The following is a 13,429-nucleotide window of genomic DNA, read 5'->3' as shown; positions in this document are numbered from 1 at the left end:
TCGGAGCACTCTTCTGCCCCCTCACCTGGCGCACCACACTGCTCCCCAGTTAAATGAAAACAAAGCAAATCCATTGGTACTCTCCGGCAGCGCCTCCCTTATCATGCTCATGTTATGTTATGTTATTTAAGTTTATAGCGCGCCTAGTTACACTGACCCAGTGTGTCCCCGCGCTAAGGTGGCAGCCATGCACCAAAGTCACATCATGTCATTTATAAATAAAAAGTATTAACGCGTCAAGATTACCGTGTTGTTCCTGCTATATTTCATATGCTGTATCTTTAAGTGTGGCGACCGCACCTTTTGTTCTGCATGGCGTGACTCGCCCACCTCCATTTTTTTAAAGACATTAAATAAACTTTAACTCTCTGCACGGGGCCCATTTGTACATGCTTTTTGCTTAATGGGCATCATGCTTTAGTTGATAGTAAACATGGCGGCCATTTTACCAGGAACAACATTCCTTGAAGAAACCTGAAGAAAGAACTCCTTCTAAGCCGATCGTAACCAACAAACAGTAATTGTTCAGCTAAGAGTCGTAAATTGTTCTGAATTGCAAAGTATTTCAAATAACATCACCTTCTTAAAATGAGTAGGATTGCTAACTAATTAGATCTCAAAATGTACTAATTAAACATTGCATCTCCACAAGAAAGACACAGCCGCCAAACAAATGTAAAAACAACTTAATTCAAGACTGTTTGTATTAAGCATTAATTTGTCGCCTTGAAGTGATGCACTTTGGAAGATGACCGATACATTTCATTACGTTCATAAGAGGCGTCAAGTTTTGAGTTATGTCTTTGTCTGTTGATAGTTTGACCCCAGGAAATGAACAGTCATTTGGGGAAGTGTTCAATGTTCAGTTGGTTAAGGATACAGCATCCTAGCAAAGCGCCCTCTCTGAGGCTGCAGCCTTCATTCAGCATGGCCCCTGGTTCTTAGACAGCAAATGACACTGCTCTGCTTTACTGTGCTCATAACACTGAGATCAGGGCAAGGTATGTATGAACTTTCTGTGTCCTGCTGTGCTGAGCAGGGCTTATGAAATATGGATCGTGCTTCCAATGTGACCATGACTCCAAGAGCTCTTCACAAATTGTAATGGGCTAAACGCTTTCAGAGGAAAGTTTTCATGATATTTAGATTTTACAGTACTCTCTCTGAATTGTTAAATTCACCATAAATTTAACATACACTCTGCTACATCACATTTCTGTGAAGTCTTATACTACGTTATTTACAATGCTATTAGCTGTAACTTTCACAAATGCGAAACCTATTGCATTGCAATTAAATGCTTGTTTAGGATAAGACATTTGCTCAGTCATATATTGCTGTGAACTTTGGGCAGTGCTTAATTTGTTAAACGAAAATAATAAGTGCATATCCCTTCAGTTTTCCTTAGAAGCCCACTGCTGCTGCTGCCGAATCCTGATGTGTCTGAATGCCGAGGCTTACTAGTCTTGATTCCACATAATACTTCTTTTCTTCACCCCTCTACACTTTCTGTCCCTTTATTTCTCTTTTGCAGGTCATTCTCATCATGATTTTCCCCTTTGTCAATGTCTTCCTACCTTTCCCCTGTTTACTTTTTCTACTGCTATCTCTCTTGGTCTCTGCCATGTCTGATGATGAAACATTAGTTTTGTTCCTCAAAAGTGAAAGTCAGCACCACCTACAACCACTGGCACAAATTAAGAACTGGCTTAGGGGTTCTCCCCTAGCAGTAAATAGCATTACAAACAGCAAAAGGGTTTTCCTGATACGTCCAGCTCTTTGGAATTACCTTTTAGATTCTACATGCTTTTTAGTCACTGCTTACTGTATACATTCTCTAAAGCCAACGTCTATTTCATCGGCTTTGAACCACAGACTAAAAAGTAAGCTAGTTAATTTTATGATCACTCTAGTAATACCAGTGTTAGGCTATTTTCTATTAATAAAACTCACACACCAATCCGTTAAATCTTCTGTCGACTCTCATCATGACTTTGAAAGCATGGTCAACTGTGCATCTATATCTCTCTGCGCTTCAAGTGTGCATGGTGTACGGCTAATACAACTTTGGTTACAGCTTTGAAAGGCTGCTTATGGTCCTACCTAGAGGTGGCATGGAACACTCACATTTGCAATAGAGAGAGCTTAGAACCATCATGACAACGTGGATAAGTCTATCCTTCCCTACTGATACAAACATGTGCTCTCCTTAAGTGCAGCTGTCTGGTGTGGTATAAATTGTGTATTTTTTCCTAGGCAGAGGAAGCTCTCCTGGAGTTTACTCAGAAACACGAATCTGTAGCAATGTCCATTCTGCAGATGGATCAGACCCTGTCACAGAAGGAGAAGGAAATTGCTGGTAGGTGGTGATGTTATTGGTCATATCAACAGCAGTGAACACTGCAGAACAATCAGTGGTCTTCAGATTCTATTTAAGTAGTAGTTCATCCCATTCAGTACAAACTGCTGAAATCAATTGATCTTCGCGAATTCTGCCTATTGTTCGCAAACTGTGTTCCTATTCAAATATTTTTTAGCCCTTTTCTCTGAAGATTCCTCGCCCAAGCAAAGGAACTACCAAAAGATTTTAAGCAAAGTAGTTCTTGCACAGTCGCTGATCTGTAGGTTAAAAGGCACATAAATATGCATTACCATGTAATGTGCTAAGCACACCGTCTTCTTACCAATGACTCACTGTATGACAAAGCACGTACTCCAGTAACAATACTGGCAGCAGATTGCAGAACTGTCTTCCACTGTACATCCATGCTCTAGTGAGGCTGTGTAAAGGACACACACAGGACATAAACAACATCTGCTGTTCAGTATCCACCAGCATCCACTACATGCATTGAAGCTAATAACAAATAGAATTATAGACGAGCAACAGTAACTTAGGGATGTATGACGTTACAACGCATGCTTTTACATCGCATGCCTTTACAACGCGGTTTTTACATCGCATACCATTACAACGCATAGCGCTTTTGGGTGTTGGATAGTGAATAGTTTAATTTACTATTCCATCTCCAGTCCCCGTGGACACTAGGGAAGGTTATTGGATAGTAAATTAACCTATTCCCTATCCTAGAGCGCCCCCCAGCGCAATGCGTTGTAATGGTTTGCGTTGTAATGACCGCGTTGTAATGATAGTGCGTTGTAAAAGTTTCGTTGTAAGTGATGTTTCCCGTAACTTAGAGGGACGTTTTTCACCGAGGGGTTCTGGCTGACCTCAAATAGACAACTAGAGCACAGCTTGAGTTGTCTATGATGTCCCTCAGAACCAGAGGTGAAAAACATCCCCATAATTCACTTTTTTTCCCTTCTATAATTTTATGTTTTGTATGGCTCCAAAAATCATTTGCCCCTGCTTTTAACCTCCATGCAGTGGCAGAGGAGTAATGGAGGAGTCATACATAAAATGGCCTCTGTTATGTATCCCTGTCCCTAAGATTTAAAAACACACTTTCCATCATTGACCAACTCCCACCACCTTCCCAGCCTTCCTCACTCTCCTGCAGCTGTGCTTTCTGCTTTTAGTCAAAGCAGACAAGCAGAGTTGTGCTAACAAGCTCTCGGAGATGCATTTCGACCTGGCCTGGAAGGCTTTTACGATACCACAACAGTGGGTAACCAGTTTATTATCAACTGTTGCTATGTCATAGCGGTGGTTACGAGAATCTGAAACTGAAATGCCACACATAACAGTATGAATAATAAACTCTGCATTTTGAGGGCATCTTGGCTCATATTCCCAACCAAACAAACGGCTGAGTAACTTTGATTAACCAGCACACGTTCCCCTTCAATCCCCTGGTACATAAAAAAAAAAAATTTGCCCTGGGACCATAGGGACTACATTCATAGTTCCTCGATGCAGTCAGATCGTTATATAGTAGTTATAAATATGCCAAAAATCATGGACCCAGGTTCGGGCGTCGGAAAAGTGTAAAAAGATATGCCCAAATGACCGAATCGAAGGCCTTATCTATATCGGCCAGTAACATGGCCGCCGGTCTGCTCAAGTGATCAACAGTTGCTATTGCATTATGCGCTCATCTACTGTTGTGGCGCGAAGCCCGGCGGGGCATAAAGCCAGTAGGTCTGGGTAAACTAGCTCTCCCATATGTGGCATTAACCTGTTGGCCAGTGCTTTTGCCAATAATTTGGCCTCTATTTTTAAGAGGGAGTTCGGGCTGTCTGGGTAGTGTTGTTCAGGAGGGCGACCTGGTTGAGCATGGGAACGATGATGAAAAATTCCAGAAAGACCTGCTAAATATTTCCAGGACCACACTGTCTTCTAAATTGCTTACTCATCATAATGATCATTTTGCTAAACTCCGTCTCAAAGGTTCTGGCAATTTGGAAGCAATTCATGTTATAAAAAAACTAGGAGGAAGTCTTCTGAAATCATATCTAGATGAAGGTATGGTCGTTTTTGATCTCTGGCTTTAGCCAAAACATTTTGAGTTACTAAAATTATATATAATATATTTATTTGTAGGGCTTTCAGCCAGCCATCTTCATCCAGTAGTCTGCTGGTAATGTCTTTAACATTTTTCTTCTGCCCTTGTACAGCAGGAAGCATGGTCTAGTGGAAGGCCCACTTTAGGTTTTGGCTTATCGTACTGTAATGGCATTCTGGATTTTTCACAAGGAGCATATCCACACACAAAATAGTTCCCTTTATTACCAGGGGTTACTATGCCAATGTCACGGGTAGTAAGCTCTATATAAATGCAATTACAATACAATACAATCTGAAGGTTAATTAGGAGGATGTAAAAACAATCGTGGAAAATCAATCCCACTAATCAATATTTAGCTAATACACTGCATGCCTGCTAGCTTTAACGCATGTCACAAAGATGTTCTGCACTCAATCTGCAAATGCTGTCCAGCCCATCATGCCAAGCAGCACCTACTTTGATGCCTTTTGATCATCCTATGGGCCACAATGTATAAATGTAAAGTCCCAAATGTTTACAATATCTACTGCTCTTTGCCCTTTTCCCTACCATAAACACGTACGTTGCCATCATCAGTGCTAGCTGTTTGAATCCATCTACAGTTTAACAGGATGAAATGTTCAAAGCTGAAAAAATGAGAAAGAGAAACGTCCGAAGTATTAGATTTATTGGGTACCCCTTTCTTCAGGAATAAGGTTCTCAGGTTTTCTGAAGTTGGGTTTGGCAGGAAGATTTAGCACGTTTGCACTCTCACTATCCTAACAGCTTTGAGTTTGCAGTGTACCTTTTTTCATAGGAACCTCTCTCACTTATGTATTTTCATCAGAGGAGCAAGCGAAGGTAAAAGCTGCAGAGCGGGAGACGAAGCTGAAGGAAGAGATGCAAGCAGCAGCCCAGCAAAAGTTGGAGGCCCAGCAGAAAAGCCATGAGGAACATGTCAAGCAGCTGACACAGAAGATGGATGAGGATAGGCAGAAAATGGTGCAGGACAACGAGAGGGTAATGAGTCAAATGCTCAAGGTGAGTGTCTGACCAGCTTTATTAGTAAACAATTAACATTTTATTGTATAGTATGTAATGTCTTCACTTTATAATACAAAAGTCCCTACACTCAATAAATAAGAGGGGCAAATACTATTACCCTGGACCAAGTGTCAATAGTTCATAAGGATATCAAAATTCCCCTAAAGGAGGCAATTATTATACAATATTAACTGTTGTCTATTCTCAAGAATACTGCACTGTGATCTACCATACAATCATCACGCATTATATATGAACCAAATTCTTAATTCAAAACAAATATAAAAACAAAATTGTTAAAAGCATTTTATTTAACTCATTAGTCATTGATCATACTTAAAAACATATTTTCAAGGACGAAATGCCTAGCAATAGCTCCCAAAATGGGTTACAATCTTATTCCTACAGATTTCAGATAAAACTATTTGTTTTGTTAAAAAAGTCGACGCAACGTTTCGGTGATTTCTTTAATGTTTCAGGATTAAAAAGTTTCATCAGATCTCCTATTTCATTATATTAAGGTTCAGTTGTGCCATTTGTGGTGGATGACCGTCCAAAGTCATGTAAAATGCCTGCTTGTTGCTAAGCCTTTTAAATGTTCGTGGCAATCTATATTGTCCGCAAGAGCCACGGTATCTCTATACTCATATGTAGATAAAAAGCCACTTGAATCACTATTAGACTTTTTCACGCAGATCAGTAAGATGCAGGCCCTTTTCCTTTTCAATTTTGTATTAGGGCGTTTACATCACTCCACAGTCGAGTTTTAATTCTCTTCAATTTTCTATAGTTATATCCACAACTTTATGTGCGAGGCATATGAGCTGCAGATCTTACACTGTGCATTAGATCGCCACCTGGTGTTGGGCTCGGATGATTGCATGTTGTTGTCGTCTTGGAAGAAGTCTTGGTAGTCACGAGATAGGTGACTCCTCCCTTGGACGATAGTGCACATGGGCATCGGCTCCATCCTTAGATTGTTTTTCTCCGCCACTGGGTTAGGACGAAACTTTTCCGCTCCGGTTCGAAATCTACTTTTCAAGTAATTCGACGCATAAAAACGTATTCAAACTTCACCAAACTATTTGTGATATCGACAAACATCGTCTCGACTCCATCAGCTCGATTCCGGTCGTCGACGCGGGCCGTTGGGTCTATCCACGCCATGAGGCCTACAGCTCATGGAAAGGACACCATTCAAAAGATGCCCCGACTGTGGAGCAAAGTTTCCACACAGTGACCACCACGAGGTGTGTAACTTGTGCTGATCGCCAGAACACGACGAATCCAGCTGCACAGCCTGTGCGTCCTTTCGATCACAGACAACCATTCGAGATCGGAGGGCCTGTCGACACGACATGCAGAGATCGGCCTCGGAACCAGTGGATATCTTCGACGAAGAAGTTCCGCTCGTTCCCGAAGAAGATTCAGACGATCTCCAAATCGTATCAGAGGCAGACGACTCAGATGACTCCATACCATCGGGTCAGCGCATGAGTACTACTGCCCGGGCCCCATACCCACCACCCAAATCAAAGGCCAACACTCCGCCTCCGGGGCCCAGTCGCGACCGAAAACACACTTCAAAAGCCCCGCCATTGTGCCCGGCTCCGAAGAAAATAGTCAAGCCTTCCGGTAGCTCCTTACCGAGCAAGCTGCACGTGCCGATCCCGCCAGTTCCCTCGGCACCGAAACCGAAAGAAGTCTTGGCTCCGAAACCGTCGACTTCTAAAGACAAAACTATGAAGCCAACGTCTGACACCTCAAAGCCGACCAGACCAGCTTCCACTCCGAAGCCAATATCTTTGGTACCAAAACCTTCAAGGCCTGATTCCGATGCGCCCAAGCCCTCGAAACAGCCTACGACTCCAAAAACAACACCTTCGGTGCCGAAATCTACACTAAAGAACACAGTTACAACTCCTATGGCTAAAAATAAGCAGCAACCACGCTCGTAACTGAAACAAGCATTTACAATGCAATAGGTCTCGCAGCATTAAAGTTTGAGCTATTGCCATTGTATATTACAATGTGTTGCATTAATTTGTTATCAAACTCTGAATTGTTTTATAAAGATTGATTGCAAACTGTCAAATGTTGCTGAATAGTAAGGAACGTTGTGAATAATATTGTTTGCTAGTCATCCTTGGGTACCAGAGTACTTCACTTGAGGCAGAGATATTATCTTTAGACTACAGGTGCCGGTGCCGCTTGAGCTAGAAACAGGGCCAGCCACTCACTACTCTGCACTCACCACTCACCACTCACTACTCTGCACTCACTACTCTGCACTCACTACTCTGCACTCACTACTCTGCACTCACTACTCTGCACTCACTACTCACTCGGCACTCACTACTCACTCGGCACTCACTACTCACTCGGCACTCACTACTCTGCACACTCACTCTGCACTCACTACTCTGCACACTCACTCTGCACTCACTACTCTGCACTCACTACTCTGCTCTCACTACTCACTCAGCACTCACTACTCACTCGGCACTCACTACTCACTCGGCACTCACTACTTTGCACACTCACTCTGCACTCACTACTCTGCACTCACTACTCTGCACTCACTACTCACTCGGCACTCACTACTCACTCGGCACTCACTACTCACTCGGCACTCACTACTTTGCACACTCACTCTGCACTCACTACTCTGCACACTCACTCTGCACTCACTACTCTGCACTCACTACTCTGCACTCACTACTCACTACTCTGCACACTCACTCTGCACTCACTACTCTGCACACTCACTCTGCACTCACTACTCTGCACTCACTACTCTGCACTCACTACTGACTACTCTGCACTCACTACTCTGCACTCACTACTCTGCACTCACTACTCTGCACTCACTACTCACTCGGCACTCACTACTCTGCACACTCACTCTGCACTCACTACTCTGCACACTCACTCTGCACTCACTACTCTGCACACTCACTCTGCACTCACTACTCTGCACACTCACTCTGCACTCACTACTCTGCACACTCACTCTGCACACTCACTCTGCACTCACTACTCTGCACACTCACTCTGCACACTCACTCTGCTTCGCGCGGCTAGCCGAGACCTAAAAATGGAAATGTACAAGTTGTAAAGTCGCTCAAGGAAGAGATACAAATGGATAAACTCTAAGAATTACTGGGGCTCATGTAAAACCCTCCAATACCTACGGGTCCAGTTTGTGCTATATAAAACTGCCCAAAAAACAACAACAAAACAGGCGGACACGGGGACAACTGGATGCCTGTCAATGTGAGTGAGACTCGCGAGGATTTGTTTGCCTTCCTTTCTTTGTGGCAATTTACCCGCTTGTCCCTTTGGAGTGCAATCTGCCGCTCCATTCTACCCGCATGGCAATCAGGGGACATTCACATCCCTACTGTCTCGTGGGTAAGTTCTCTAATTCTGAGTACATGTGCCCTCTGCACTTCTGCCCCGTCCCAGGCTCCCCACCCTGCACTGCTCCTCCTGTCTGAGCGGTGCCACGATCACCTTGCCTTCCTGTGCCCTCCCTCTTCCTCCCAGCTGTCCTCTCCACTCCCTCCCCCTCCCGTGAGGAAGGCTCGGGTTTCAATCCTGAGCTCCGAGTCCCTGCTGCGCCGGAGGGAGGGAGGGAAGGTCCGGATAGTGTGCGGGGAAAGCCCGGCACGCCGAGGGCGCCCTGACGGCCACGGGGACAGCCCGGACGGTGCGCGGGGAGGAGGAAGCCAGGGTTCACCGAGCGGGGGCACGGAGAGCGCCCAGCGGGCACTTCTTGTACAGCTCGTGCCAAGCGGGGAGTCCGGAACAGGAACTCTGCGACTCCCGGCGCGCCGGGGAGTTTCTGGGGCGCGAGGAAGGGGAAGCCCGGACCGGCAGTGGTGGAGTAGAGCCTCAGACTGGACCCTACAGACGAAGGGGGGGCCTTGGGACATGTGAAGATGGCTGAGAGGTAAGCGCAGGTCTGTCTGTCCGGGGACGAAGCAGGTCCCGTGGCAGAAAGTGAGGTGGAGGGATCGGTCACTGCTAGGCACAGTCGTACTCTCTCTCCAGGCACACCACGAGGGGAATCGTAGGGGAAACAACTTGAAACTTTTAACTTCTCAACACGCTACAATTTTGCGCTTGTGTCACCCCCCCCAGGCACCATAAGTACTGCACTTTCCCTGCCCCTTCAGGTTGGAAGTGGAACCCCTCTGGCGAGGCCCTGCAGAGCCGTATTGTTGCTCTATCTCTTGCCTCCTGTTGCACTTCTTTGGAGTCCAGATATCCTCGTCCCCCTGGGGACCGTGCTCCCTTGTGCAACGAACATGGTGCCTTGTGTCCTACTACCGCCTGCACCCGCTATCCCGACCAGTGGCCTCTGGGGCCTCTCTGTGTACTTTTAGGCCCAACCGGCCCCTCCTCGTAAGCGCAAATGTTTGTTATGATGGTTCTCTAATGGCATTGCATCTGGCTCGGCGCTGCTGGAAAGGTAAAGCCGCAGCCGGAGCTTGGGAGGGAGCTGGGCTGGTGTTCGGGGAGCAAGGATAGACGAGGGATTGCCCCAGGGGTGGAGGCGGGAAAAGAGGACACACGCAATGTAAATAAATCTACTTACCGTCATCTGCAATTTCACGAAGCACTTGATGTGTGTATGCGCATGCGTGTGTGCTTCACAGGAGACAGCGCCTGGCCGCAGCGCTCGTTCGCGTGCGCGTGTCACTTTCAAATCGCCTCCAAGGCGATGCGCGCGGCCAGGACTGTCTCCTGGGAAGCACACATGCCGACAAAAGGGGCTCGGCGGAGACGCGTTTCGCGCGGCTAGCCGAGACATAAAAACCGGCACCGGCAAAGGTTCCGCAAGGAGAAGAACTTTTCCAACCTGATCCTCTACAAAAGAAGATCTACATTGACCCAAACACAGGTCATGTATCCACTACATCACACAGGAAGAGGAAATTAGACACAGCACCTACACCTGCAGGGCCTGCCAAGAAGAAGGACTCTGCCACATCTCCTATGCACCCTTTTTCTCCTATACTTCCTTCTCCTTCATATTCTGTTCCTCCTAACAATTTACCTCAAAATTGTCCTGAACACTCTCCTCCTCATTCTTCACCACATACACCTCAAAATGATGATGAGTATAGCATAGGGGAAGGGGTAGACCCAGATGAGCCTTTTTCCTACCCTGTTGATGATCCAGATTGGGAGTACCCAAACCCACAAAATGTGCCAGACATTCCTGATCCACAGTCATAGCCATCAAAACCTTCTCCCCCGAAAGACAATATTGGTTTGGGCACTTACTGAATAGCTTCAAACAATAGTTTTTAGAGCACGCATGCACATGTTAAAGTCTCAGTTTTGGAAGTATCATAAAAAATCCACAGAGATTATCAGTGGGGCTCTTGCAGTTCTTTTCTTTATTTTGTCACACTCCAATCCCTTTGTGCCAACGCGTTTCGCCGTGGTTGGGTTGACCTACGGCTTCGTCAGCGCTGGAAATAATACAGATTGTACATATGTAATTTACAGAAAATAGCACTTTGAGTCTGTGCTGATAGAGCCCACAACAATGCAACCAAGTGCAAAGGAACTAGTCAAATGAACAGTGCAAAGTGTCAGAATCTTTTCTTTTTACCAAATAATAACATACATCACTAAAGCATGAGTATAAATCTGAAATATACACAAACAACCAAGTAATCCTTAAACATCCAGTTCATAGTGACAGCGTGAACATTTAATCACTTATTGAGACCTAAAATGACCAAAGTGTTATTATACTTAAGTAACCCATTTGTGAGTGATAAATAAGTCATGCATTATTACGATGCCGGTACCTTTAGTTTCTCTCAGGTGTATTGCCTGATGGGGTAGAGAAGAGTTTCTTGTTACTGAACAGAGTATGGGAGGCAAGGTTTCATTATTTAAAATCTGCCTATCTTAAGTAAGCCATTAGTATCCAAAATAGTCCTACCTCGCTGAAGTTATTGGGTATTGGTTATCTCCGAGGCAACAACAATAAAATAAGAGGTCGAGGCAACAACAATAATCGAACCTCTTCCACCCCAAAAAGTGACTTCCCTCTGCTCCCCCAACAGCATTCCACTCCTGTGGGGGCAAGACTAACACAGTTCCTTCCTGTCTGGAATTCCATCACAACAGACAGGTGGGTAAGGCAAATTATCCAGTATGGCTACTGCCTCGAACTTACAGCTACCCCAATGTCTGCAGAACATCTTACGCTGCTCAAACAAGAAGTCCTATCACTTCTTCAAAAAGACGCAATAGAAATAGTTCCTTTACAACATCAAGGAAGAGGGGTTTACTCGCTGTATTTTTTAATACCCAAAAAAGACGGGACACTAAGGCCAATTCTCGACCTCAGGCCCCTAAATCACTATATACACTCAGATAATTTTCATATGATCACTTTACAACAAGTGCTCCCATTGCTGCAACAAGGCTACTTCCTTACAACACTAGATCTAAAAGATGCCTACTTCCACATTCCCATACATCCTTCTCACAGGAAGTATCTGAGGTTTGTACTGGAAGGACAACATTATCAATTCAAAGTCCTTCCATTTGGGGTAACAACTGAACCAAGAGTGTTCACAAAGTGCCTAGCAGTAGTAGCAACACATCTCAGAAGACAACACATACATATCTACCCTTATCTAATCGATTGGCTCATAAAGGCCAAGTCATTCAATCAGTGTGCCCAACACACAAATCAGACAATTCAAACATTGCACGACAGGGTTTGCAATCAACTACACCAAGTCGCACCTACAGCCGTCTCATGTACATCAATATTTAGGGGCTACAATAGACACGTCTACAGCTCCAGCGTATCCCAGTCCAGCAAGGATACAGAGCATTCAAGCCTTAGTCACAAAGTTCCAACATCAACACTCTCTCCCAGCCAGAGTGTTCATGAGACTAATCGGCATGATGGCATCTTGCATCTTCATTGTACCATATGCAAGACTGCAAATGCGTCCGTTACAGGAATGTCTAGCACAACAGTGGAATCAGGCTCAAGCACAACTAACAGACCTGGTGTTGGTAGACAGCCTCACACATCCCTCTCTGCAGTAGTGGAACACCAAAAATTTGACAAAAGGGCGGCCGTTCCTCGAACCTGTTCCACAAATAGTACTTACAGCAGACGCATATCTCACAGGATGGGGAGCCCATCTCCTACATCATACAACTCAAGGGCAATGGAACAATCAACACAAATCGTTCAATATCAATCACCTAGAGATGCTAGCAATATTCTTAGCAGTCAAAACATTCCAAGTACAAGTACAAAACAAAGCTGTCTTAATCCGGATGGACAACATGACAGCTATGTACTGTATGCAAAAACAGGGGGACACACACTTTCTACAGCTGTCCCCCTGTTTTTGCATACAGTACATAGCTGTCATGTTGTTGAATGAGATTTGCACAGTATAATTTTTAAAATTGTTTGGCAATCAGTATAAATCTAGAATTGTTTGGCAATCAGTAAAACTGTACCTCTGTGTGTTAGAAGACCGCTTACCTCCCCGTTCCACCGCAGCTTGTGCTGTTTGTTGTGGAGGGAGTGGACTAGCGCGGTACAGAGGGAGCACATCACCCTCACTTCCGGGGGCCATTTTAGTGAGGTGACGGTCTAGTGGTTGCACTAGCACCATCAGGAGCCTCCTATTTAGGGCGAACTTTCCGGGTCGCGCAAAAGCAAAGCACTCACTCGCATTTTTAAACTTGACACGCTGACGCGCTGCTGAACAAACTAAGCACGCTAGCGTCCTAGCTGCACAAACTCTGATTTTAAATCGTCGTAGGTACTGTTGTGAATGAATGAGATTTGCACAGTATAATTTTTAAAATTGTTTGGCAATCAGTATAAATCTAGAATTGTTTGGCAATCAGTAAAACTGTACCTCTGTGTG

At 44.8% G+C, this 13,429-nt stretch overlaps 1 protein-coding gene across 1 annotated transcript in view; it reads left to right on the top strand.

Moving 5' to 3' along the window:
- The window catches only part of LOC144791793 (guanylate-binding protein 1-like), a 507,850-nt gene that overhangs the window by 437,943 nt on the left and 56,478 nt on the right, over positions 1 to 13,429 (top strand). Inside the window, exons 10-11 of the mRNA XM_078666562.1 lie at positions 2,257 to 2,359; positions 5,296 to 5,489. Coding sequence (XP_078522688.1) covers positions 2,257 to 2,359; positions 5,296 to 5,489 — 297 coding nt within the window. The remainder of the gene's footprint in view (positions 1 to 2,256; positions 2,360 to 5,295; positions 5,490 to 13,429) is intronic.

Source organism: Lissotriton helveticus, chromosome 11, assembly GCF_964261635.1.
Source record: "Lissotriton helveticus chromosome 11, aLisHel1.1, whole genome shotgun sequence".
Lineage (NCBI taxonomy): Eukaryota > Metazoa > Chordata > Amphibia > Caudata > Salamandridae > Lissotriton > Lissotriton helveticus.
Note: the sequence above shows the minus strand (reverse complement) of the source record. Positions and strands in the feature narration are given on the sequence as shown.